Raw genomic sequence first — 24,099 nt, 5'->3', positions numbered from 1 at the left:
CAGCTGTGAGCAACATAGTCATCATGTTGGCTATGATGCAAGTGTCCAGACGTTTGGACTTAGAAAATCCCGACATCTTGTTCTATGTTAGAGTGATTTATATCACCTTGCAAGCGTTGACTTTGGGAGTCTACTTATTCACCAAGATGAAAATTAACGCCAAGAATGATTTGACCACCTTGAAATACGTCGAGCCAGCTAATCCTATGTCTGGCCAAGGTGAAACTCCAGTCATCACCACTGTCAAGGAATATGATTTGAAACAAGTTGACACTCAAATCAAGAGTGTTTTCCAATCTTTGGCTATGATGGGTTTCATGCACTTGTACATGAAATACACCAATCCTTTGGTTATGCAATCCATCTCCGGTTTGAAAGGTGCTTTGGAAGCTAACATCGTGAAGATCCATTTGTTTGGTACTCCTGCCACTGGAGACTTGAAGAGACCTTTCAAGTCTGCTCCTGGTTTGTTGCAAGCTTTGTCTGGTGCTACCGCTGGTGATGTCAAGACAGACAAACACTCTGTTGAAAGTGCTGAAATCAGTGGAGCTGGTGGTATTAAGGAAGATTAGATATAGTGCGTTGTTATGCTATATTCGCTTTTATAATAATTCTATGTACATTGTTAATGGCTTTCCGGTAGGTCTTAGGTCTTGACAAGAATGCATTCTTGCTTCTTGCCCCTGACAAAGCTGATTGTATCAAGAAGTCTGGCACTGATTATAAGCTGTTCAACCGTCCATACACCTCTATTGAATACATCGGGTGCCGTACTGGTTAATGGTATAACGAGGCTCTCGTATAATTCTTGATATTGAACGATTTCTTCGGCAGTTATTGTATGTTCTTTGGTCATTCTCTCAAAACTATCATGGATCCAGTCAGGAAGATAGTTTTCTTCTTCGTCAGCATACTCTTTCTTGTTGTGGCACCGGATCAAAAACAATAACCATGCTTGATCCTGGAAGCTATGTTCAATCAATTGTTCATACGAAGTGACTCCTAGTGACACCAAAAGGGCGTCTGCAAACTTCTTGTCTTTCTTATAGACGGTCTTGAGTGTAACAAGATTTGGTTTGACCTCTGGATCAACTAGTATATCCTTTTCTTTCCGTTTGAGTATTTTCACGGCAGAATTAAGAATCTGTTTTTGGCTGGAAACATAGATATCGATGTTTCTAGTATTAGCAGACTGTGCTGATGGTTTCTTGATCTCGTTGATGATGGTGATTTTAGACTCAAGGGCCTGCCTTAAATGATTAATTCCAGCTAATTTGGTTCTTAAAGTTATATCAGTTTCCCATGGAGTTTTGACCAATTGCTGGAAGAGTGAAATTAAGTTTTCGGGGACATTATTGACTGTCACAAAAAAAAGTAACCCATCAGAAAACTCACTGTAGTCTCCTTTATTGTCAGGGGTAGGCTCATCAGTTCTCACCACCGCAGTAGTATAATCTGAAAGTCGTGGGAGTTTGACACCAGCTTGTTCTAATTCAGGTAACATTTCCACTGGGATCTTGATTTTCAAAGCTGTAGTATCGGCTTCATTACCTTCGATGCAGAACCCATAGGCAAGAAGGAGTTCCTCATTACCTTTTCTGCCATAGTTATTAAACAATTCTCTGCCCACCAACGCTGAGTTAGATTTGAAGTTGAAGAAATCGGTACCTCCTGTCCTGGTAACGGACCATTCAACATCGGCTTTCATGCTATGATTCAACAAATCTACCACAGGTAATAACATGGCTTCATCCATCTTGATATCTTTTTCTTTATCGACATTCTTGATCAAATAGGCGGGAAATGATCTAGACTTCAAAATCAAAGAAGACCACAAATAGTTTGTGAAACTTGTCCAATTGTTGAAGTCTTGTTCAGTATTGAACAATTCATAAAGGTCTTTCTCTTGGTGGAACTTGAATTCATAATAAAACTTCATGTTGACAAAGTGCTGCTCTGGTTTGTCAATGCTTTCTGGAAGCAAGTTGATGACTTGCCACCATTCCTCCACAAGAGCAGCCAAATTCTCCTTCAACGCGCTTCCTAGATTCGTACCTCTTAAAGATTCTTTGTCCTCCGGAGACCAAGTGTAAGGAGAATTGATATCAGTCAAACTAGGAAGAAGAGTGAGATATGGCTGATAGAAGGACTTGGAAAGGTACTTTTCAGACTTTTCACGGGCCAAGAATAACTTCAACAATGAGTTTATATTGGATGTCTTGTTAGAAATGTTGGTGAATGTGTCAGCTTCATTCCCATCACTAAACGATTTGATTGCATCTGATACTGTGATGGCCAATTTCAATGGTAATCTAATGTGCTCATCTTCTAAATCATCAGCTGCCTCTTTTTCAGAGTTTTGGAAAAACCCGCCAATGTTTGTGGCATCAATATTTTTGAATTCTACCCTTGGAGATAATAAGGTTCCGTTTTCCTTGCACCACTGTAAAAGTCCAGAGATCGATGCCATGGTAGCTGACTAGTTTTTTTTTTCGCATTCGAAAATTTTGTGATTGAATGATTTGAAAGCAGGCTAATGTTCTCTACTAGATTGATTAAACCACAACTATGGAAGGGCGTGAATTTCCCAGCTGTACCCCGTTTCATATCAACATCTTCTATAAGACTTAATGCTGACTCCAACAAAAACCCCAAGTCTCCAAGCGAGTCCACCTCCACTGGTGGATCGGGTAAGAAGAGGCCATTGAGCAGAATAGCTATTGGAGGAGAGCAGTCCAAGCAAAAATTCGCTGCTGGTAACAGTATTGAGTTTGCTTCCTGGAAAGCGGTGATTGTGTTGTTGGTGGCTGGAGGAGCTGCTACTTATTGGTTCTCTCGGGAAAAAGAAAGAATAAGAATACAAAAAGAAGTTGAAAGTAAAAGAAGTTATGGTAAACCATTGGTGGGAGGTAACTTTACATTGATGGATACTGAAGGAGACAAGTTCACGCAAGAAAACTTGAAAAATGACAAGAAGATGTTTTCAATCATCTATTTTGGATTTACACATTGTCCTGATGTGTGTCCTGAGGAATTGGATAAGTTGGGGGAGATGCTAACTGAATTAGACAAGGATAAAATACAGTTGCAACCAATTTTCATCACATGTGACCCTGCTAGAGATACCCCTGATGTAATCAAGACGTATTTGAGTGACTTTCACCCTTCCATTATTGGATTAACCGGTACTTATGAAGCAATCAAAAACACTTGTAAGAAATACCGGGTGTACTTTTCAACTCCTCCAAACGTCAAACCTGGTCAAGACTATTTAGTTGATCACTCAATCTTTTTTTACTTGATGGACAGTGAGGGAAGCTTTGTGGATGTTATTGGAAGAGAAGTTGATAGTAAAGAAGGAGCTCAAAAGATTAGAGATCATGTTGACGCATTCATTCCACAAGCTGAGAGAGAGAAAAGACAAGAAGGATGGTTGAGTTTCCTCTATAAATAAAGGGCCTATTTGAAGCACTACCTGTAAATAAATATTTAAAGAATTCAAAGTACACATTTATGAATTGTAGTTGTAGCAGTCTTCAAAGAACTCGACTTCCAATTCAAGGGTCTTTTTTGCTGTTTGTTCAAATGTTTCCATGTCCGAGGGAGCCACTCTGTCAACCTCCTGAGCAAGAAACTTGACCCATTTTTCAAAATCCTCTCCACTGTGCAAATCTATCCACTCTTGGTGTTTGTATTCAAGACTCTTCGAAATTGAACCTTGTTGCAAATTGAATTCAACCCATCCAAGGTACACTTTTTCCATGATATAAACGACGGTTATCAATTCCACATAAGAATTGGACTCATTAAGCAAATAGTCGAGGTAATCGATATACTTCTTAACGGCTGGAAGAGTTTCCGAGTTTTCTCCAAGCATATGAGGAACTCTTTTCTGTACCTCTTCTGACTGTTTCAATTCATGTATACAAACATGAAAGTACTTGTTTTCAGTGCTCAATCCGCCGATATATTCATAAATAGTTGAAGATGCTTCTTTACTATCACTTAGTCTCATGGTTTTAGATATCAAGTCTGCCCCGGTTTCAAAGTACTTCAAGTCCTGAACCAAGTACGTGAAGAGCTTAAAATCGGGTAAAGTACCAGCACACAATTCATTTGTCAAGGGGTGCAGAATTGACTGTTGATACCAATGGAAGTAATTTTCCAATAATTCATCTGATGGCGACATAATCAAAATGAAAAAACAAGAGATTTGATTCCAGCACCAATTTGGCTGCAAGCTAATATAAAACTCCTCATTAATGAGTATGCGCTTAAAGGGTCGCCCATTAGAAAATCTTACGAAAACCTCGTTCAGACAATAAATTTTGATCCCCCATTAACACCACTTTCTTGAACGACTTGCCCTACTTCAGTGACAAAGTACCTTTACAAAGACTTCAATATGACCGACAAAGTTGAAGAATGTACCAGCGACTATAGAGAGCCATACGTCAAGCCTGTGAACTGGCTTCACAAATTAGACAAACTAGGAGTGGAAGTCAGAGGTATTGAACGGGTATCGCCGGAGGAGAGAGAGCTAATGAAGCACCTGAAAAAGTACGCCATTGCCCGTCAGTTTGTTGATATTTTCGGCTTATGGTTTGCTGCTTGTGGTGGGTTAACCTCCATGTCTTCGTTTTTTCTTCCCACTCTACTTTTTGGTCTCAATTTACGAGATGCCCTCATCAGTGGAATTATATCTTTAAATTTTGGGTGCTTAGTACCGGCGTACTGTTCTATCATGGGACCCAAATCAGGATGTCGTCAGATTGTCAGTGCCCGTTTTGTGTTTGGGTTTTGGGGTGTGAAACTTGTGGCTATAGTTTGTGTGGTTGGACTTGTGGGTTGGTCTGTGGTAAATTGTGTACTTGGAGGCCAGATTTTGGCTGCTTCGTTTGGGGTTAGCTTGGATGTGGGGATAGTGGTAGCTGCTGTTTGTGCTCTTGTTATTTCGATTTTTGGAATCAAAGTGTTGCTCAGATTCCAAACCGCTTTTTCTATTCCTATCACCATTGCAAACATCTTATTTTATATTGTGGTGTTGAAAAATGCAAAGTACATCGAGCCCAGTAATGAGTTGATTGCTGAGCAGGGATACTCTTCGTTGACTTCGAGAGGTAACTGGCTTTCGTTTTTCACCATTGGATTCTCGGTGACAGCTACCTGGGGTGGAGCGGGTGCTGATTATTATATCCACATTCCTGAAAATACGCCGTCTTGGCAAGTTTTTACCGTGACTTTCTTGGGAATTGCTGTTCCTACCACGCTTGTGGCGGTAGTTGGAATATACTGTGGTGCCATAGCCTACGGGAACCCTGCATGGACTGATGTCTACAATACTCAAGGAGTAGGAGGCCTTATTAACGTTCCCTTCGAGCCTTGGGGCCGGTTTGGCAAGTTTGTGGTGGTGGTTCTCTATATCTCATTGATCTGTAACAATATCATGAACTCATACTCAGGAGGAGTTGATCTCCAATTAATTGATAGAAGAATGGCCCGTATTCCCCGGTGGTGTTATGCCATTCTTGTCACTGCTATTTATTTGATCTTATCATTGCTAGGGAAGAACAAGTTTTCAGCCATCATTTCCAACTTTTTACCCATGCTTGGCTATTGGATCTCCATATATATTGCCATTTTATTGGAAGAGAATCTCATATTCAGAGCACCGGCTACCAGACACTTACATTCTCGAGAATTCGAAGATGATCGGGACGTGGAGCTGTACCTGTATAACTGGCCGGTGTGGGATGATCCTACTCGGATTACCTATGGGTTGGCTGCAATGGGTGCTTTTGCAGTTGGGGCAGTTGGAGCTGTGGTAGGTATGAACCAAGTATATTGGCAAGGTCCAATTGCTAGACAAATAGGGGACTACGGTGGAGACATTGGGTTTTTCTTGTGCTTTGGCTTTGCCGGTGTGGCTTATCCACTTCTTAGGTTTTTAGAGTTAAAATACTTGCAAAAGTGAATAGACAATTTAATAGTTTAGTAAAAGAGCGCATTAAAGGTGCTGCGAATTCGCAAATATGGAAGAGCAGCAACATCCACAAAATATGCCATTCTTATCGTTTCTATATACATATTTGCTAGGAGGTGTTACATTCCTTCCGCTTCTAGTGATTGTATTCATCTATCTCCACCCCAAAGACAAAACCTTTTCTCAGCCCGATAAACAAGATGATGATGACGAGTCTCCACCTAAGCTCCTTAGCGCAGGTGAGATAGAAGAAGATTCCCTGTCAGGGATATTGGCTTACAAGTCAGGATGGCTAATCGTCACGCAAGAGTATTTAGAATCGCCAGATGAGATCAGTTCCCAAACCCAATCCATAAATGAGAGTTCCTCCGCCTATTCAACATTGTATAAGTTGGTTAAAAATAATAATCCCAATGGTGATCAAAACGAAGTAGCTGAACCTATCAGCCCGCGTCCTGCCAATGATAAGACCAAATCCCTCAACAAAAAACACAGGTACTATGCCTTATTAAAACACGGGAATTTATTCTTGTATAAGAGCCAGGACTTGAAAGATGTTAAACATGTGATTGTACTTTCTAATCAGTTTGTCACGTTGTGGCCTCGTGATTTGCCTGACGGACAATTGTTCACCAAAAGAGCCTCTATCTGTTTGATCAAAAAAGACTGGACTCGAAGAAGACGCTTGTCTGAAAACTTTGAGAATGATAAGCTAACAGTTCAAGATATCCTCCAGCTGGAAAACAACTTGACTCCACCACAAGGATCGTTTTTCATCTACTGTGACACCAATATTGAAAAGGAAGACTGGTACTTTACTTTGATCAAAGCTTCCAAGTCAGAATCGGATTTGGGACCATGGAGCTCTCAGTTGCATGCAAAAACCCTTCATTTTCAAACAGATGAGATGATGGACTTGATTCAAACGCTCTACAGTTCTGAGGGACAGCTACAGACCAAGTGGTTTAATGGACTTTTAGGACGACTTTTTTTGTCTCTCAAGCGTACGGATATGTTGAGGAACTTCTTGGAGACCAGAATCACTAAAAAGCTCAATAAAATTAAGACCCCAGGATTTTTGGACAAGTTCAAGTTGGGAAATTTGGATCCTGGTGACTCTATTCCTTTCTTCACTTACCCAAACCTAAAGGAAATTAATCCAAATGGTACCTTACTTATCTCCTCATATGTTCATTACCATGGTAATTTATCTTGTAATATTTCCACCAAAGTCAACTTAAATTTCGGAGGAAGATTCACCCAAAGTCAGGTGGATGTGGTGCTCAAAGTGACTGTTCAGAAAATAGAAGGTCCCGTTATTTTTAAAATAAAGCCACCTCCTAGTGATAGGATCTGGTATAGTTTCGAAATTGAGCCTTTGATAAACTTAAAAATAGAACCTATCATTAGTTCTCGTCCCATAACCTACAGTATCATTACCAGCACGATTGAAAAGAGGTTTAAGGATGCTATAAAGGAAAGTTTGGTTGTGCCCAATTATGACGATGTGGTCTTCTTTGATACTGAAGGAGATGTTTACAGAGCGGGTGTTTGGGATAAAACTCAATCTTCTGATTCCTCAGAAACTGCACTAGATGATGAGATGATCAAGAAATCCGAATTAAATACAGACGATGCCTATCGGAATGATCAACTGATACGATCTGTTAGGTCCGTTGACTCTGATACATCTTCCATTGATAAGCTCAAACTTACTGCAACCTTAAGTGACTTGTCCCAAAAGATCAAAAAATCAAAATCAACTCATACTGTGGGTGTCACTGGTTCGAACTTCCTTTCTGATGGTTCGATCATGGAACCCCGCCAGAGAACCTTAAACAAGAACCTCAACAAAACCTTCAAAAAGATAGGTGATTGGTACAATTCTAAAGATGAAACCAAAGACAAGAAAGAACAAGACAAAGTGGAAATGTACTCCAACAGAAGGCGCCCCAGGCAGGCCAGTAATGAGAGAATCCCTGAGCAGAATCTTTCTTCTCCGGTTGATATGTTTGCTAAGAACAAACTGGCCCACTCGAGAAGCAGTTCCAAGTTCAGTGTCAGCAGCGATTATAGCCAACAAAGTGAATCGAGTCCAAGAGGAGACTTTAGTCCCCAGGCTAGAAGCCTAAGAGCTGAAAATTTGCCCGATGATAACTATTCTACTTCTTCACTTGGACCACCAACTTTTGGTAAATTCGCTTCCGACATTATTGAAGAAGAATCTAGTATCTTCCCTCAAAGAATTGAAATGTCAGAGGAAAAGCCTTCAACTCAATTACCCGTTGCAGCATTATTGAAGACATCATCAGGGAACAGTGACTTCAGTGTTGAGCAAATGCCTGAATTAAACGAGAAAATACCAAATCCATTTGATGAAGAATTGAACGAATTGATCCAGCTTGATCATCAGGTATCCAATGAAAATGAACCCCATCGAACTGCTTCAAAGCTCCATAGGAGATCTCCTCCTCCATTATAAATAATATCAAGAACATTATAATACATTAATATACACTTATTTAGACACTAAATGTGTGGAGCCCAACCTCCATACATTTGGCACAAATTATCATTACTGGAGGCCAATTGAATCAAATTATCAACTTGACCGTGGATATTCATCGGTAACCCTTCCTTCTCATCTAATAATCCTATCAATTTTCTTCTAACCTTTCTTAAATGCTGCTGTGGATTTTGTTGGTTTTCCCAGTCTAACAAAGGATCGTAAATCAATGTTTCTAAATTATTCATCAATGAATGTTCATTGGTTCTCAAGATAGAGTCAGTGACTTCACACGTCTTTCTGAAGGTCCCTTCAACTTTATTAATACCCATGGCATCGACCATATTACTAGTTAAACGGAAAGGAACAATTTCGGGGGTTGGAAGAGTGGAGCCTTTTTCAAAAAGACAATCGAAATCAATATGAAGAACTGATCCGTTTGTCTTGAAAAATAAAATGTTTTCACAATGTCTATCTCCCAACCCAATAATATAACCAACAATAGACATCACGGCACTTGACCTGATATACGAATTTCTTGCTAAATACCAAGATGTTGGGTCACTAAATTGATTTATAAACCAATTATGCAACACTGGAGGACTACTTTGAAGTATGCTTTCAAAAACTTTAAGCAATTTGGCCCTTGATTCTCCGTTATCACTTGTTCCAGCACTTTTACATACCTTTTGTACTTTGTCCAACTTGCCAAATACAAGCCTGTCATTGACGTTAATTCCACTCTTCTTCCTTTCTTCATTAACAATGGATTTCATCGTGGCTACATCCGAAACAAACTCTATCACACCCATATTCTGTGCTAGAGGTGTCACTGCATAATTAGGAATGGCCAAATTTCTCTTACGTGATTCATTATTCAGAATTAATAGCCTGTTAATTAATGTAGTGAATTCTACCACTTTTGCATCCTTTCTAGTATCATCTTTCTTGATCATCAATCGGTATGCTCTTCCATCACTGCCTCTCACGGTAATCTGCTTGGGCATTTGCAATGAGTGGAAAATGTTCACTTGATCATCTATACCATTAAAAGTGATCAATGACGACTTAGGGAAGACTGTACTCTCTTTCTTGGTATGTACAAGAGTAGGAAGCTTGATGTTTAAGTTGGATCTAACAGGAATCACAAGGCTAAACGGTTCAAATAATTGAGTTAAGCTTAAATCATGGGTTATCGAAACTTTCCTAGTTCCTTTTTTGAATTTCTTGCCGCAAATAGATATGAAATAACTGAACAAATTGGTGGCATCTAGTAGTAGAGCATTATTAGCAGAAGACGTCTCTGCAACTTTACTAATGATTTTTTCAACGCGTTCCTTTCTTGTCTTATCCTTGGAGTTGGTGTGTGATAAAACAAACCAAAGGGCTTGTCTCGGATAGCTGGTAATAACCCTACTGATAATTTCCTGTAACATCTTCACAGATGGGAGGTGACTATGGCTAATTCTGCTCAACATTTGAGAGATTGCAGTATACCACACGTAAGTAGGGACACTTTTGACGTAGTCTTCGATATCCTTTATGATACGTAACAAAGCCTTTTCTGCATCCTTTGTGAGTCTTGTCTCTTGAGCAAAGTCGAGCCAAATGGTAATCAACTTTGGCAAGCCTTCAAATATAGATGATGGACCTAAAGTCAAAGCCTTCAAGAAACATTTGATTATTTGCTGTTGATAATATCCGTTATTAATGTCTTGTGATTCCAAGACCTTGTCATAGTATTTGCCTAAGGCAAAGTAAGGCTTTTCCCAATTCTTTTCCAAAGTATAGGCCTTTGTGTATTGATCAATGATCGTCTTTGATGAACTGTGATTTGACTCATTCAACCAGTCAGCATATTGAAGTTGAATCTTGGCCTTTTGTTGATTATTTGCAATTTCATTTAAATCGATCGTCTCCAATACCTTGATAGCTTCTGTTTGCTTCCCTTGATTCCACAATAATTGTGAATATTCAAAATTTGTTTCAAGTTCCAACTCGCTACTCTCATAGTTGTAGTTCATTGCCTTCATAACACTAGCAACAGCGATATGGAACTTGTTGTTTGTTCTCGCCAACTTACTGCTACTCAAATAGATTTGATTAATCTCATTGAAGTTCAGCTTCAATATGTTCACAAATTTGTGCATAGATAATACTTTCCATTTGGTTTCAAAACTCTGATCGATATTTTCAAGTCTCAAGTTCACAGTCAGCTTTCTATTACTTTCACTCAATAACAACTTGAGATCAAATATCATGTGTAGTTGCAACATCAAATTGAGATTTCTTGATGTTCCAATACTCGAGGAATTTAAAGACACACCAATGAGTTTGTATAAATCTTGGACCTGTTCGTCTAAATCACCCAGTTGCTTTTGGAGTAACTCGGCAAGCTTGAAAGTAATCAAATTGTCGACATCTTGTGGAACTCCAATACACTCAGTAATATAGAACCATTTTTGTAATTGGCTAATATCTCCCGAGAAAATAGAAGCCTGTAATCCAGTTAGAGACCAATCCAAGGGAAAGTTAGTTAAGTCATTCATATTCAAACTTGAGGTCAATTTTGAAAGCACTTCTTCATAAGCAGCATGGTCGTTTAATGACTTCAAAAACTTGATTTTGTACTCATCATTGTCATCACCATTCTCACTCAATACATGAAACGCTTCTTGTGCAAGAGACCAATTCTCATTGTATTGAAAGCTTTTCAATTGAATATTAGTGTTACGAGAAGGAAAGTTCTTTAAGACCCCATCAAGTGCGTCAAGATCATTAATGTTAGCATACATGGAATGCAAACTGGAACTCTTGTCGAGATTTTCAATAATAAAGTCACTACCAATCTCACCTATTCTGTAATTTTGTTCCAAGTACAAAATGGTACGTTCGTAAGCGCCACAATAAGCAGACTTTTCGTACAACGAATAGTTCGAGATTATTGTAATAAACTCATTAACAAGACTCAAATTCTTATTCATATTATTGATGTCATTACTTGAAAACTTCACATTATCGTTATTTAGATGCTCGATAGTAGAAGATCTCCATTGGTTCAAATAGTCTAAAACCTCAAATATGGTTTGATAGCAGGCTTTCAAAGCTTCAGTTTGGTCAGCAGACATTAGTATGGATGTGTTCTGGTTGAAAATTTCACTGATCTCGAGAATAAGGTTCTTGAAGTAAAGTCTGTTAGGATTTAATAAGTTGGTCAAAACCAAATACTTCAAAAGGTAATTCGAGATGGACATATCGTTTTGACTGATCAAAGCATTAAAAGCACTGAATAATGTACTTTTCTTTGGATCATTAATCCATGGTGAGTAACTAATCAAATCTTTGATGATCAAGGTCAACCAATACTCATGGCTCATTCCGGCTTTGAAAATAGGATACTCAACTGGACTTGTTTTCACCTTACTCGAGAAGAAGAACTTAGAGTTTAGGAATGGACTCAATGTAGACTTTGCTACATCGCTAAAATTGTTCCAAACTTTCAAATAGATGCTATTAGTTGCAGTTGTGTTGGTCTTGGAGTTTAATTCTCCCTGATTCAAATTGGTATTACTCTCATCGAGCTTAAGAACCTTCATGAACTCCTGCATCGCAAAACTATAGTGCATTTGTTTAATAGGGTTGTTCGAAGCCCAAAAGTTTATGACGATAATGTTCTCCATAAAGTCAGTCAAGAAGATCGAGTTTTCCTTGTAATCATTGAAATTATGAACCAACGTGATCTTCGGTTTAATGGACTTAAGGTTGAATTTATTTGAGTCAAGGGATCCTATGATCGATAAACATTTTGCACAGCTTGTTGAAATATCTTCATTGTCTAATTCGTTTTTGAATTTATAGGAAGTGTCTAGCAAAGTATTTATCAACTCCGATATAGACTCATAAATGTTCACATTTGTCTGTAAGTCCTTGGAAAATTCTTGTTGAATAATGTCTTGATATTGATTAGTGAAGTTACCCAAATCAACAAGTGCTTGCTTGACCACAAATTTGTTCAAAGTTTTCAATCTTCTTGTAAATTCAGGAAAATAACCAATCTTCAATTTTGGCTTGATCAAATTCTTAAAATTTTTGAAATTCGAGTTTAACTTGTACTCCGATACCAAATGAGGAATGAAAGGAATTGAAAAGTAATATAACACATAGTCATTCTGGAGAGAGCCGATATAGTGGAACATCTGGTTGATAATCTCAATTGCAACCAATTTGGACCTCGTTTCGAAGCTATCAAATTTTTGGAATACCAACGATATTATTATATCGAATAGAGATATAAGGTTGTTGAGTTTTAGTTTCTTCACTAAAACAGAAAGGCAGTTGATAGCAATAAATTCAAATTCTTTCAGTTCAATTAGTGATTGCAAAGATGTTGAAATTTGACTCAAAACAGATGCCGTTGCATTTAAGTTATGTTTGATCAAGAACTCGATGGCCTTAACAGCCAATATCTTCTCAAAGAAGGGAGCGGATATATGGTGAATGCAATGGGCAATCCTTTGAATTATCTCTAAGTTGTGATTATCGAGAAGGATTTCAATGTATTTGAGTTTGTCTTTCTCCTTGTTTCCTGTTGACTTGACAGATAAACCTGCATCAATTTTAGCAACATGCTCGAGAGCATTATAGATTTTGGCTTTGTTCGTGATGTTACCGTTTCCATCGTAGTGTATTTGAAGAAGAATATTCCATGTAACAAGGCCAATTCCACTATTAAAGTAAATGTCTGAAGAACTCAAATCTTTGTAGAAACCGGCATTTCTCAAAATATTCATGATATACTTATCATTGACTCTGTCATCTTTAACAAGATACACAGCTAGAATCTTGGACAAGCATTTGGAAATTAGTTTCTCTTTGGAAAAATTACATGCATCTGCAATTTCTTGGATATAGTCATACTTATAATAATCCAATAAATAAGGAGCTGTGTACTCTTTGGTCAAATTCAAAAAGTAATTTCTGCTGATAGCACTGACCTCCAAGATCTTATTGAATATCGTGTTCGTTTTTATCAACTTGACTGCTACTACCGGTAAAAATGGTGACAACAATTTATAAGGCTTGATACCCTTGGCATTAGCGATATCATGAAAGGCACGGGACACCAAGTTGATATGGTGTTCATTTGACCCTCCCAATAAATCTATAAATCTCAAAACCAAGGCATTTAACCATTCTCCTTCAGCTATGATCGCTATTTCGGTGAATGCTTTGATTGTTGACTCAGCCAAGAACGTAGTTGAAGGAGAATCAAATTGGATGGAGCTTAGAAACTGAAATATTAGGGAAAACCGATGGTCCAAATATGTATCTTTATCATCAATTAAGAAACACGGAAAAATTCTTGATGACAATACCCTAACAGTTCTGTTCTGGTGAACCATTAAGGTCTTGACAAAATTGAAAACCTGATCCTGAGAAAGGTCCGGTGAAGAGACTCTGAAGGACGCTAATATTTTGTAAATACTTAGCAACAAGTTGCAGCACACGAAAGGGTCTTCAATGAGTGGCGATTTGAGCATGGGAAGTATCAAATCATGGTAGTAAATCTTCATTGTATGGTTTTCATTGATTTTCGGTCTTCGAAACGATATCCGCTTGTATATGTTGGTACAATTAGGGTAAGACCCACATGCTGTACATTCTGAAGATTCAAAATCAAAGTCACTACTAACCAAACAAGGTAAGTTTCCAAGAGCTGACACCAAAGTATAGAGCTGTGGTTCATTCAAGGCCTCATTCAAGAATAAATCGGCGACCGATTTAACCCAATCATTCAATCTGGACGGGTCTTGTAAATCTGTAGCTTTTTGGAATCCTGAACGAAAGCTGTAGAACTCAAGTAGTTCGTAGCTATTATGATTTTGTAGTTCCTCGATAAGGTAATTGAGTTCTGCATCTTTTAGCCTAGGAAATTTATAGTGTGGGTTGTAGTTCTTTATTATCGAAAGCACTTGCCTCACGATGGTTGGGTGTTCATATGTCAAATTCAGGCTGTTCAAGTAGTAGTTCAAGTTGAGGGCATGCTGGATATTGTGTAGAGTATTCGTTTTAACGGAGACCTTTAGAATCTTGAGTAAACTTTGACAAATTGAGCTTACCAAAATATTGTCAGATACCGGCTCGTTTAGGTACGCCAGTATCCACTCTATTAGCAAATTCATCGTTGAAAAAGGGACTGAGTCACTTAAGATAAGGTTGTTTGTCACACTTAAAATCAATAGAGACTTTAAAGTATTGTTCACCTGGAACTTTGTAGAAGTGACTATGAACCAACACTTTTTAAGCACCATTTCGAAGTTGAACTGGTTTAGCTGTAGTTTTTGCATCACCTCGTAGTTGTTAATGATCAACACAAATTGGACTGCTTTGTATGTATCATTCTCAGTGGCTAGACTAAGCTTTTGATATATTCCACCGACCATATCTGACATCTTTGTGCTCAACATCTTTTTAACATAGTGCTTAAAGGTAATATCGCGAGTTCCCATCAAGCTGGTATTGATAACCGTCATAATGAACTGTTTAATCAAATTTATAAACTCATCTGATGCTTCTAGCTCAAAAAGCCTTACTAATTGATCAATTTGATTGAACACAACGACTTCAAATAGGTAGTCTGAATCTCGAGGTACAGATATCCCAATGGCACTAATCAAATCATCGCCAATCGAGAGATTGATCAAGTATCCTTTCTTGTTCAATAATAAAGTCATGGTGTTATATATTTGCTGGCATAGCTTGTAATTGGGACGAGACTCGTTTAATTGGAGATTGATGATGTATATCAAGTATTTGATGATCCTTTCAAAATGACTTGCATCCAGGTCATTGATACCCGCGTGTATATCTTGGAGGAACGGAACCAACTCATCATTGGATAGACGCTTATACCCTACTGGCATATTATACCTATAAAATCTGACTTTTAGAGCGCGTCTCTAACTAGAGTCCTCGCTGCCGCGATGCCCTCTCCCCATCACCAAATCAACATCTCCCAAAAGACCCTCTATCTCAACAGATTCTATTTCACACTTGCTCTACAACCAAAACAATGGTTTATCTACGAGATGCTCAGTAATTATATATTTCCATGCTATTCACAGCTCTCGCTCCTCAACACACTCCACCTGGTTTCTAATTATTCTCTTCACCTTCTCCAGTCCCCTGCTCTTCCATCTCCAGTAAATTTACATATCCTTGTTCTCGTGACAAATATCTCTGGGGAGCTGCATCTTTGATTGTGGCAGCTCCGGGATCTGGGATCACTGGCCGTAATTTATAGCTCTCTTGAATAACAAGATATGGGGCTCGGGGGCATGTGTTTCGTAGTGCATCCAGCCCAACGACTGTGTGATTCCCAATCCCCGCCACTCATCTTCCATTAAGATTCGTAAAGTACCTGTTTCGGGATTGAAGTAGTCTTGTGGAATTAACTTTAACATTCCTTTGGGCAACATCACGTGCCTGTATTCGTGAGAATCATCGCTGTAGCGGGGGCTATAGTGGATCAGATCTTGGAATTCTAGGATTTTGGCCCGTTCGCTATCTGTTAAATATCTTGGTTTGCCTGAGTTCATCTTAGATCTGGGTTTTGCAAGTTCAAAAAAAATCAATATTTTGTCGATACCGCGTTCGAAAAATCTTCGATTCATGCTTGAGATGCGGGTATGGATGTGGCTGGGAACAAAGTCTTTTATTCATCGAATGAGTTTTCCCAACTCGACGAGGCTAGAAAGTTATGCTGTTACTGTTTAGTAGAATGTGATACCTGGGACGTTTGCGAGGTTTTGGACTCGAGTTATAACTACGTGTTGCTTATCGATCTCCCTTTGTTGCAGCAAATAAGAAAGCTACCATCGCATATTTCAGTCATTGTGCCTTTGATGAGCATACCGGAAGAATTCTACGGATCTGATGTTACTATATGGATTCAGGTGACACGAGGCCTGGCCTTGAGCGGGTTAGAGCTTCAGAAACTATCAACATATCCTAACTTGAAGCTATATGTGACGGAAATAAGCGATGCACTAAGGTGTTTATTATTAAACTGTAAAGAAGTGGTCGTTCAAGATACCCAGTTGGTGCCACAAATACTGACAATCGAACGAAATCTACTGAAACTATACCAGAACAGCCAGTTCATAATCACCCCGTTGAATCCACTAGCAGACAACTTGTCAGTCCAGGTGTATGAGCAGTTTCAAAAAGACAAGATCAAGTATCAACAATACGAGGATGCCATTGAGCTAGCTATCCAAGACTTGAAAACACAGTATACGGACTTGAGGGTGTTGGTTATCGGGGCTGGAATGGGTAATTTGGTGGACTCAGTTTTCAAGTTTTGCAGCCATATAACTGTGATTGAGAAAAACCCACAAACCATAGACATCCTTCGGCGCAGAAACCACAATGACTGGAATAGCGAAATTGATCTAATATTTGACGATGTCCGAAACGTTGATGTAGGGGACAAATATCATCTTGTGGTGTCTGAAATGTTGGGTTCTTTTGGCTGCAACGAATTATTCCCCGAAATTTTACAGCGTATCAAGCCCCAAATAATGATCCCTGAATACATAACCAGCATTGTTGCCCCCATATATTCCACAATTGTGAACCATACAGTTTTTCTCAATAACTTAAGAAACTATTATCGTGTTGCCGATTATCAACGGGTTTGGGAGTACAATTATCCAGGACAAAACGACAATGAGCACCAATCAGAATTTCAATTTCCTGTTCAAATAGACGGAAAAGTAAACGCATTTGAAGGCCTTTTTCGAGCAGACCTATATGGAAATATTGGTATCACCAACATGAAAGGTCCAAACTACTGCAATTCATGGTTCTCTATGGTGTTCCCCATAGATGAAATAATCGTGAAAAAGGGGGACCTTCTAAAGGTGAGGTTCTCTAGGATAAGCCGGAATAGAGTCTGGTATGAATGGCAAGTCAATGACATTAATTATAACCAGAGTGGGGCATTCAGTATGGAATTATAGGTTTTTTTGGCTCTTCTTTTGCATCTCTTCCTCTCGAGGTATGCTTCAGAGTACTGGATCGGTGCCTGGAATGGTGTGAATCAGTTCGGTGTTTTCTGTCTCTGTGCAGACTGGAAGAGGAGTGCCTATGTTTATGACTCTCTAACCGTTCATTGTTTCTTGTTGGCGATCTGTCCCTACTATCCTGTCGTTTCTGTATCATGTTCTTCTTGATACTCGCCATAGGATCGAGCTCTTCGAGCCTCCTTTTAGTTTTATCAATATTATTGGTCTTTATTACTGTTGGAACCGGTTTCGGAACTTGAGTAGCTTCCTTGGTCCCTCCTGTAGGATCATCATACATCCAATCGAGCTTGTTCAACTTTAATTTATCAGATTTACTCAACTCATTATTGTTCGTGTACTTTAACCCAATCAATCCTAGAGTCTGCTGCTCTTTTTCCAATTCTTCTTCTCGTTCCTTAATCTTTCTAAACTCATTAAGAGTTTCTTGTTCTTTTTTCCAGACCTTGGTTTGGTTTTTAACAAGGGCTGGATTCCAGGATTTTTTTAAGTTAAGATCACCAGGCATTGTGGTCTGAAGAAAAAAGATGAGATGCGATGCGAAGATAAGGTATCTTGTGTGACACATCAGTTTCATAGTCCTCTATAACAAAAGGTGAACACATACGGCTATCTACAATGGAATATAACTATCAATGCAAGCATTAAACAACCTAAATCATAATTCACGTTATTTTCTGGCAGAGTATTGATAATATGGTGTGTATCTTTCAAAATGTGTATCATTAACATCACTTAGCCAGTGTGTTCGCTAACTTCTATACAAACCTCCAAAGTGAAGTTGAACCAGCAAACTCAGAAACCATGAATCTTGATGTTCTTCTTTGGTATTTGTAACTGAGAAATCAAGAATTCAGCAACCTTAACTCTTTGGTCACCTTGTAATTGGATAACTTCACCCATATCTTCGTCTTTAACGAGGTTACCGTTACATGCGAAGTCTTTCTTCAACACCTTCAAGATCTTCTTCAAGTCATACTCCAGTGGAAGACCTTGAACAGTTGTCAAAGTCTTTCTACCATTTCTTTGTTGGATTCTGATATGGATGTAATTGGTAGCTTGAGCTTCCGAATCACCAGTGTCGGCGAAAGGATCGAACGAGTTTAAGTTTTGGATAGTTGACATGCAAAAATGTGCTAGTCCTTATTTGAATAAAAAAGAGTATGTATTCCTTGACAGCAGAAAAACAGCAGGGAGGAAGAAAATTCTTCTCCTGAGAAGTGAAAAGCTCGCTGACTGTGACCACAAAGAAAAGAAAAGAAAAGCGCGTGTGATGCTAGAACGAAGGTTGCACCAACTGCAGGGCTAACCGGTGGTACCTTCCGCCATTTCCGCGGTAATCAGTAAAAATTGCCTCCTGGTTGAGGCACATCAGCATCCATCTCTTGCTATGCCACCCACCAGTCGCGCTCTGTGTCTTCCTAATTAGGCAGTCAATGGCCCAATAGCATGTGAAAAATAACGTGGTGGCAAAATCATTCTCCGTGCTAACTACGCCCACCTGCTGGCAGTAACACCGGTCGGCGGCCAACTACCAGTCGCACGTCCAACATTATTTTTCTTCTGCTCTGTCCTTATGCAATGGTAGTGCACCGATAGGGGTCGCAGCAAACCACGTCCTAGATTAGAACTAGCTGCGCGAGTGCTATGCCATATCTGCCCCGATAGATTTCTCACTTCGCTCTCCAAAATAATTGGAATAATCAAATCAGCATAAATTCATTTATAATATTCGCCATCGATTAATCATGAATAGTAAGGAAAGTCCCGAGATCAAAGATGCCGAGAACAATGACGTAAAGCCAATTGATTCTAATACTTCCGCTTCTAAAGTCGTGGTGAATGAAAAGGAGAAGAAAAAACAAGCATTTGTTACAAGATCGATATGGACTTTTGTTATGTTACTTTTCTTTCTTGCAATAATATCTTCGGGCCACTTGACCTTGATTGCCTTTGTGGTGTTGTTCCAGGTGTTGACCTTCAAGGAAATCATCAGATTGGTGGCTGAACCTGCAAGAGATAAGAACATCCCATTGAACAAATTTGTCAATTGGTACTTTCTCTTTTCCACCATTTATTATTTAGATGGTAAAACCTTGTTTGAGTTCTTTCATGACTTGATCTTCCAAAACAAGTTGATGATCATCTTATCCACAAATCATAAAATTATCAGTTACTTTTTGTATGTGTTTGGTTTCATGATCTTTATCTTAAACTTGAAGAAAGGCTACTATAAGTTTCAATTTGGTTCATTATGCATCACACATATGACTTTATTGATCGTGGTGTTTCAAAGTCATTTGATCATCAATAACATTTTGAATGGAATCATTTGGTTTGTGTTACCTTGTACTTTGGTCATTGTTAATGATATTTTTGCTTACTTGTGCGGTATAACTTTTGGCAGAACTCAATTGATTGCAATATCTCCAAAGAAGACCGTCGAAGGCTTCGTTGGTGCCTGGTTCTGTACGGTTGTTGCTTCGGTAGGCGCTTCCTTCATCTTGTCGAGATCTAACTACTTGATTTGTCCTGCTACAAACTTGAATACAAACGTTTACAACTTCCCTAGTTGTGAACCAAACTCCGTCTTCATCGAGCAAATTGTCCATTTGCCAGGGAATTTAAAGCAGTTCTTCAACATTGACTACATTATTGTTAAACCCATCTATTATCATTCTGTGTTCTTGGCAACTTTTGCTTCCTTATTCGCACCCTTTGGAGGTTTCTTTGCTTCGGGTCTTAAGAGAGCTTTTGGTATCAAAGATTTTGGCGACACCATTCCTGGCCATGGGGGTATCACCGATAGGATTGACTGTCAATTTTTGATGGGTTCATTTTCCTATTTATACTACCAGACATTCATTTCGTCGTATAACATCAACTTGACCAATATTATACAGGCAGCCATCATCAACTTGTCCATTGATGAACTATTCCAAGTAATCAAGTCCTTATTAAAGTTCTTATACAACTCGGGTATACTTGCTGAGAACGACTTCAACATCATTTTGAGTATTTTGGACAAATACTAGAAGCACTATCCATTGTCGACACCATATCAAACGCTCCATATTATTCAACCATTTGTGTAGTACATAATCAAATTCGTTATTATGATAAAATATTACCAGTACGTTTCAAGTAGAGTATTACCGCTGGTAACTTATACTTGTTTAAGGGGTCAGGCTCTAGTGTACATGGCAAGGCAATTCCCAGCTATTTTGACATTGTTCGCGGACTTTTCACAGCCAGCATTTTTTTTAGTTTTGCTATTGTTAAAACTGTATTACGCACACCTGTAATCAGTCAACCAAGGTACCAGATAGCCAAACAGCCTATCAACTTCGGCTGACTTTTAGTTATGTTCTACGCCGATCACCAAATATTTGTCTGAAACAATATCATAGCCTTCTGTGAACTCAGAAATGCTTGCAATTATCTAGCAAAGATTGGCACACCCCCTCCACAGTTTCCAAGCTTAAGGGACTACTTTTCCTTGGCCTTCCAAATAGCCAAGCGTTCAGAGTTTCAGTGTTAGACGATATTGGTTTTTTCCATAATCACATTGTTTTAATTGATGCCTTTAAGAAAAAGCGGCTCTCGAAAAATATCGCCTTAGTTAAAAAGAATATTGTCCAAACGAATCGTTTGTATTTCCAGTTGTGAGATTATACAATTCCTTCTATGACATTGTGTTGCCCAATTGAGGGGACGTTTTTCCAAAACGATACCACGAGCCAGCATTTAATGCATTAGCTCGTTACGAGAGCTGGCTGCGAAAACTGCCTTCGGTAATCGCGATGTCTTGACGTGTTGAAACTACCAGCTTTGTCCGAGTATATATTATGGTAAAGGGCCTATTTTTTGGGGATTTCCAAACGACCCACATAATCTCCCCAGAAACAACTAAAAAGGCAAGAAATAAGAGAATCTAAAGAAAAGAAAGAAACTTCCAACTCAGTCAATCATTTTTAAACTTACCCAGTCGATCTTTTAATCTTTACTACTTACCCTCATACATTCTTTACTACAAACTACTGTACTTCCACTCCTTTGAAAATGTTGTTCCTTTACTTTCTTTTATTAAATGTTGTTCTTTCTGCTCCGGTTAAAATTGTTACCAGGGTACACACAGCTGAAGCTGTTACTACTACTCAGACTTACACTACTGGCACCACCACTGTCTGGTTACCACCAGTAGAGTTATTTATCTCGAATGGTGTGACTTACACCTTCACCCAAACTGATTCTCCTGCTGGAGTTCCAACTACTTATACCAGTGTGTACAGCAGCCCAGAAGTTAAGGCTGTTGAACCAACTACTACTGCTGAACCTGAAACTACTACATCCACTACTCCTGCTACTACTCAACAAACTACCCCAACTACCACTCAACAAACTACTCCAACTACCACCTCCACGACGCCTACTACCACTCAGCAAACTACTCAGCAAACCACTCCTGCTACTACTCAAGAAACCACTCCTGCTACTACTCAAGAAACCACTCCTGCTACTACTCAAGAAACCACCCAACAAAATACCCCAACTACCACTTCCTCTACTTCAACCACCTCAACAACCTCCGAGTCTACTGCTACCTCGTCCGGAACTTTGGATGCTCCATGGGGTATTGTCTACTCCCCATACGCTGATGATGGAAGCTGTAAAACTTCTTCCACTGTGGAATCCGACTTAAAGTACATTTCAGGTAAAGGTATCCAACACATCAGAACATATGGAACTGACTGTGAATCCTTGAAGTCGGTTTTGTCAGTTTCTTTAGAGTTAGGTATCAAGGTCAACCAAGGTTTGTGGATGGACGATACCGGTCCTGATTCTCTTGATGGCCCCGTCAGTGCCTTAGTTGATTACATTTCTGCTAACGGTGACGACGTTTTTGACTTCATTACCATTGCCAATGAAGCTATTGTATCTGGATACTGTACCGTTTCTGAATTATTATCGAAGGTCTCTTCTGTTAAAAAACAATTGCAAAATGCTGGTTACTCTGGAAAAGTCACTACTGCTGAACCCCCAGTCAGTTACACTTCAAACTCCCAATTGTGTGATTCTGACTCGCCAATTGACTTTGTTTCTATCAATCCTCACTCATACTTCAATGCTGACATTGATGCTTCTCAAGCTGGTGAATTTGTGGCCAATCAATTGCTGTTGGTTGAATCTTCTTGTCCTAAGTTGAGTGTCAAAATTACCGAAACCGGTTATCCATCTCAAGGTGATACCAACGGTTTGAATGTTCCAAGCAAAAGTAACCAGGAGATTGCTCTTAAGAGTATCTTGGCGAAGACTGGTGATATCACTATTTTGACTACTTACAACGATTTTTGGAAACAACCAGGCCAATATGGTATTGAACAGTACTTTGGTGCTGCGTACTTATTTAAGTAGAGGACATTAAAATAATCAAGAGTTTCCTCTATGTTCACTAATGTACACTATATATAGATGAAGTATTACTAGAAATAAATAAATAAGCTAAAAGTCGATCACTTTTGTAGGGAAAAATTCATCAATCAACTCGATGTAGTATGGCTTTAATTGCTCCACGTCGAAAGCGTCATCTATCTTTGAATAAAGATCATACTTATTGAATGCTCTCACGGCTTCAAGCATTTCTTTATCATGATCGTCCATCAAATACTTATAAGCATTTTCTTGGTGCCATGGATAGAATGAATGATACCGTATCATTGCAAGACCTTCTTTAGGAAGTTTTGAGTTCAACTTGGCAATATGGTACATGTACTCGTCGTGTCCCCAACTAAGCATTACCTTATCTAACCCACAGCCCTTCAGATATATCCCAAATTTGTTGTTATATAACGGGTTATTCATATCGGGATTTTTACGGAAACTGTCAGGATATATGATTTTCTTCAGGTACTTACATCCCACAGGAAATGTATCGCCCACCACATCCCACTGACCTTTTGAATCGAAAAAATAAAGCAATTTGCCCAAATCATGAATTAACCCCACGAGTTGAAACCACCTTGGTTTACCATCTCGCCTTATAGCTTCCGCCGTTTGTAAAGCATGATCTATCTGCGAGAGTTCGGTATCTGGGTCACTCTCATCTAATAGTTTATTCAACTTTTCTAGACCTTCCCATATGGTCATCTTAGCTCTCACTCTTGTTTTGAAATTAATACGAGCTTGGATATTATAGGCAACAGTCTGCTTCTCGTGTTGTTCTTCATAGAACTCCTTGACTCTGTCGCATGCAAGCTCGTACTGTCGGAATGACTTGGGGTCTATATCTTTGTATTGTTCCGTATCTTGCTTCCAGTCATCTTCTGGTTCGTTTTCAGTATCACAGGTTTCTGAAGGTATGCCTTGTTTCTCTTGCAACTTCAGCTTGAGCTCTGCCTTAAGTTGATTAACTAGTAGCACGTTATCATCTATCTTATCGAGCAACCTCCCATTTTTACTAGAAGGTTTAGTTACCTTCAAGTCCGTCATGATGATAGTGACTAAAACTTAGATCGCGCGCTTGG

The 24,099-nt window shown here is 39.0% G+C and overlaps 13 protein-coding genes across 13 annotated transcripts; 7 read left to right on the top strand and 6 right to left on the bottom strand. All coding sequences in view use genetic code 12, as the record gives it.

Moving 5' to 3' along the window:
- Positions 1-23: 23 nt before the first annotated feature.
- Positions 24-572, top strand: PHO88 (phosphate transporter (Pho88); the record flags this gene model as incomplete). Its single annotated transcript, XM_006684464.2, has 1 exon — positions 24-572. The coding sequence occupies one exon, from the start codon at positions 24-26 to the stop codon at positions 570-572; it is 549 nt and encodes a 182-aa protein (XP_006684527.2).
- A 74-nt stretch (positions 573-646) lies between these two features.
- PSN45_003240 (uncharacterized protein) lies at positions 647-2,470 on the bottom strand (the record flags this gene model as incomplete). The annotated part of the gene is made up of 1 exon (XM_006684465.1): positions 647-2,470. The coding sequence occupies one exon, from the start codon at positions 2,468-2,470 to the stop codon at positions 647-649; it is 1,824 nt and encodes a 607-aa protein (XP_006684528.1).
- A 66-nt stretch (positions 2,471-2,536) lies between these two features.
- Positions 2,537-3,454, top strand: SCO1 (Cu-binding protein; the record flags this gene model as incomplete). The annotated part of the gene is made up of 1 exon (XM_006684466.2): positions 2,537-3,454. One exon carries the CDS (start codon positions 2,537-2,539, stop codon positions 3,452-3,454), a length of 918 nt encoding a protein of 305 aa, XP_006684529.1.
- A 57-nt stretch (positions 3,455-3,511) lies between these two features.
- PSN45_003238 (uncharacterized protein) lies at positions 3,512-4,189 on the bottom strand (the record flags this gene model as incomplete). The annotated part of the gene is made up of 1 exon (XM_006684467.1): positions 3,512-4,189. The coding sequence occupies one exon, from the start codon at positions 4,187-4,189 to the stop codon at positions 3,512-3,514; it is 678 nt and encodes a 225-aa protein (XP_006684530.1).
- Positions 4,190-4,405: 216 nt separating this feature from the next.
- On the top strand, positions 4,406-5,974 carry PSN45_003237 (uncharacterized protein; the record flags this gene model as incomplete). The annotated part of the gene is made up of 1 exon (XM_006684468.1): positions 4,406-5,974. One exon carries the CDS (start codon positions 4,406-4,408, stop codon positions 5,972-5,974), a length of 1,569 nt encoding a protein of 522 aa, XP_006684531.1.
- A 58-nt stretch (positions 5,975-6,032) lies between these two features.
- PSN45_003236 (uncharacterized protein) lies at positions 6,033-8,465 on the top strand (the record flags this gene model as incomplete). The annotated part of the gene is made up of 1 exon (XM_006684469.2): positions 6,033-8,465. The coding sequence occupies one exon, from the start codon at positions 6,033-6,035 to the stop codon at positions 8,463-8,465; it is 2,433 nt and encodes an 810-aa protein (XP_006684532.2).
- Positions 8,466-8,512: 47 nt separating this feature from the next.
- On the bottom strand, positions 8,513-15,412 carry MEC1 (serine/threonine-protein kinase M1; the record flags this gene model as incomplete). The annotated part of the gene is made up of 1 exon (XM_006684470.2): positions 8,513-15,412. One exon carries the CDS (start codon positions 15,410-15,412, stop codon positions 8,513-8,515), a length of 6,900 nt encoding a protein of 2,299 aa, XP_006684533.1.
- Positions 15,413-15,772: 360 nt separating this feature from the next.
- On the bottom strand, positions 15,773-16,087 carry CKS1 (Cyclin-dependent kinases regulatory subunit (Cell division control protein cks1); the record flags this gene model as incomplete). The annotated part of the gene is made up of 1 exon (XM_006684471.2): positions 15,773-16,087. The coding sequence occupies one exon, from the start codon at positions 16,085-16,087 to the stop codon at positions 15,773-15,775; it is 315 nt and encodes a 104-aa protein (XP_006684534.1).
- A 90-nt stretch (positions 16,088-16,177) lies between these two features.
- On the top strand, positions 16,178-17,512 carry PSN45_003233 (PRMT5-domain-containing protein; the record flags this gene model as incomplete). Its single annotated transcript, XM_066158038.1, has 2 exons — positions 16,178-17,413; positions 17,486-17,512. The coding sequence occupies 2 exons, from the start codon at positions 16,178-16,180 to the stop codon at positions 17,510-17,512; spliced, it is 1,263 nt and encodes a 420-aa protein (XP_066014135.1).
- An 858-nt stretch (positions 17,513-18,370) lies between these two features.
- SUI1 (Eukaryotic translation initiation factor eIF-1) lies at positions 18,371-18,700 on the bottom strand (the record flags this gene model as incomplete). The annotated part of the gene is made up of 1 exon (XM_006684475.1): positions 18,371-18,700. One exon carries the CDS (start codon positions 18,698-18,700, stop codon positions 18,371-18,373), a length of 330 nt encoding a protein of 109 aa, XP_006684538.1.
- A 623-nt stretch (positions 18,701-19,323) lies between these two features.
- CDS1 (phosphatidate cytidylyltransferase) lies at positions 19,324-20,610 on the top strand (the record flags this gene model as incomplete). The annotated part of the gene is made up of 1 exon (XM_006684769.1): positions 19,324-20,610. The coding sequence occupies one exon, from the start codon at positions 19,324-19,326 to the stop codon at positions 20,608-20,610; it is 1,287 nt and encodes a 428-aa protein (XP_006684832.1).
- A 1,027-nt stretch (positions 20,611-21,637) lies between these two features.
- Positions 21,638-22,990, top strand: SCW11 (cell wall protein; the record flags this gene model as incomplete). The annotated part of the gene is made up of 1 exon (XM_066158037.1): positions 21,638-22,990. One exon carries the CDS (start codon positions 21,638-21,640, stop codon positions 22,988-22,990), a length of 1,353 nt encoding a protein of 450 aa, XP_066014134.1.
- An 87-nt stretch (positions 22,991-23,077) lies between these two features.
- On the bottom strand, positions 23,078-24,064 carry PSN45_003229 (myo-inositol oxygenase; the record flags this gene model as incomplete). Its single annotated transcript, XM_006684476.2, has 1 exon — positions 23,078-24,064. The coding sequence occupies one exon, from the start codon at positions 24,062-24,064 to the stop codon at positions 23,078-23,080; it is 987 nt and encodes a 328-aa protein (XP_006684539.1).
- Between the last annotated feature and the right edge of the window lie 35 nt (positions 24,065-24,099).

Source organism: Yamadazyma tenuis, chromosome 4 (genome assembly GCF_029203305.1).
Source record: "Yamadazyma tenuis chromosome 4, complete sequence".
Classification (NCBI taxonomy): Eukaryota; Fungi; Ascomycota; class Pichiomycetes; order Serinales; family Debaryomycetaceae; genus Yamadazyma; species Yamadazyma tenuis.
The sequence above is the reverse complement of the archived record's forward strand: the minus strand, read 5'-3'. Positions and strand labels throughout refer to the sequence as shown.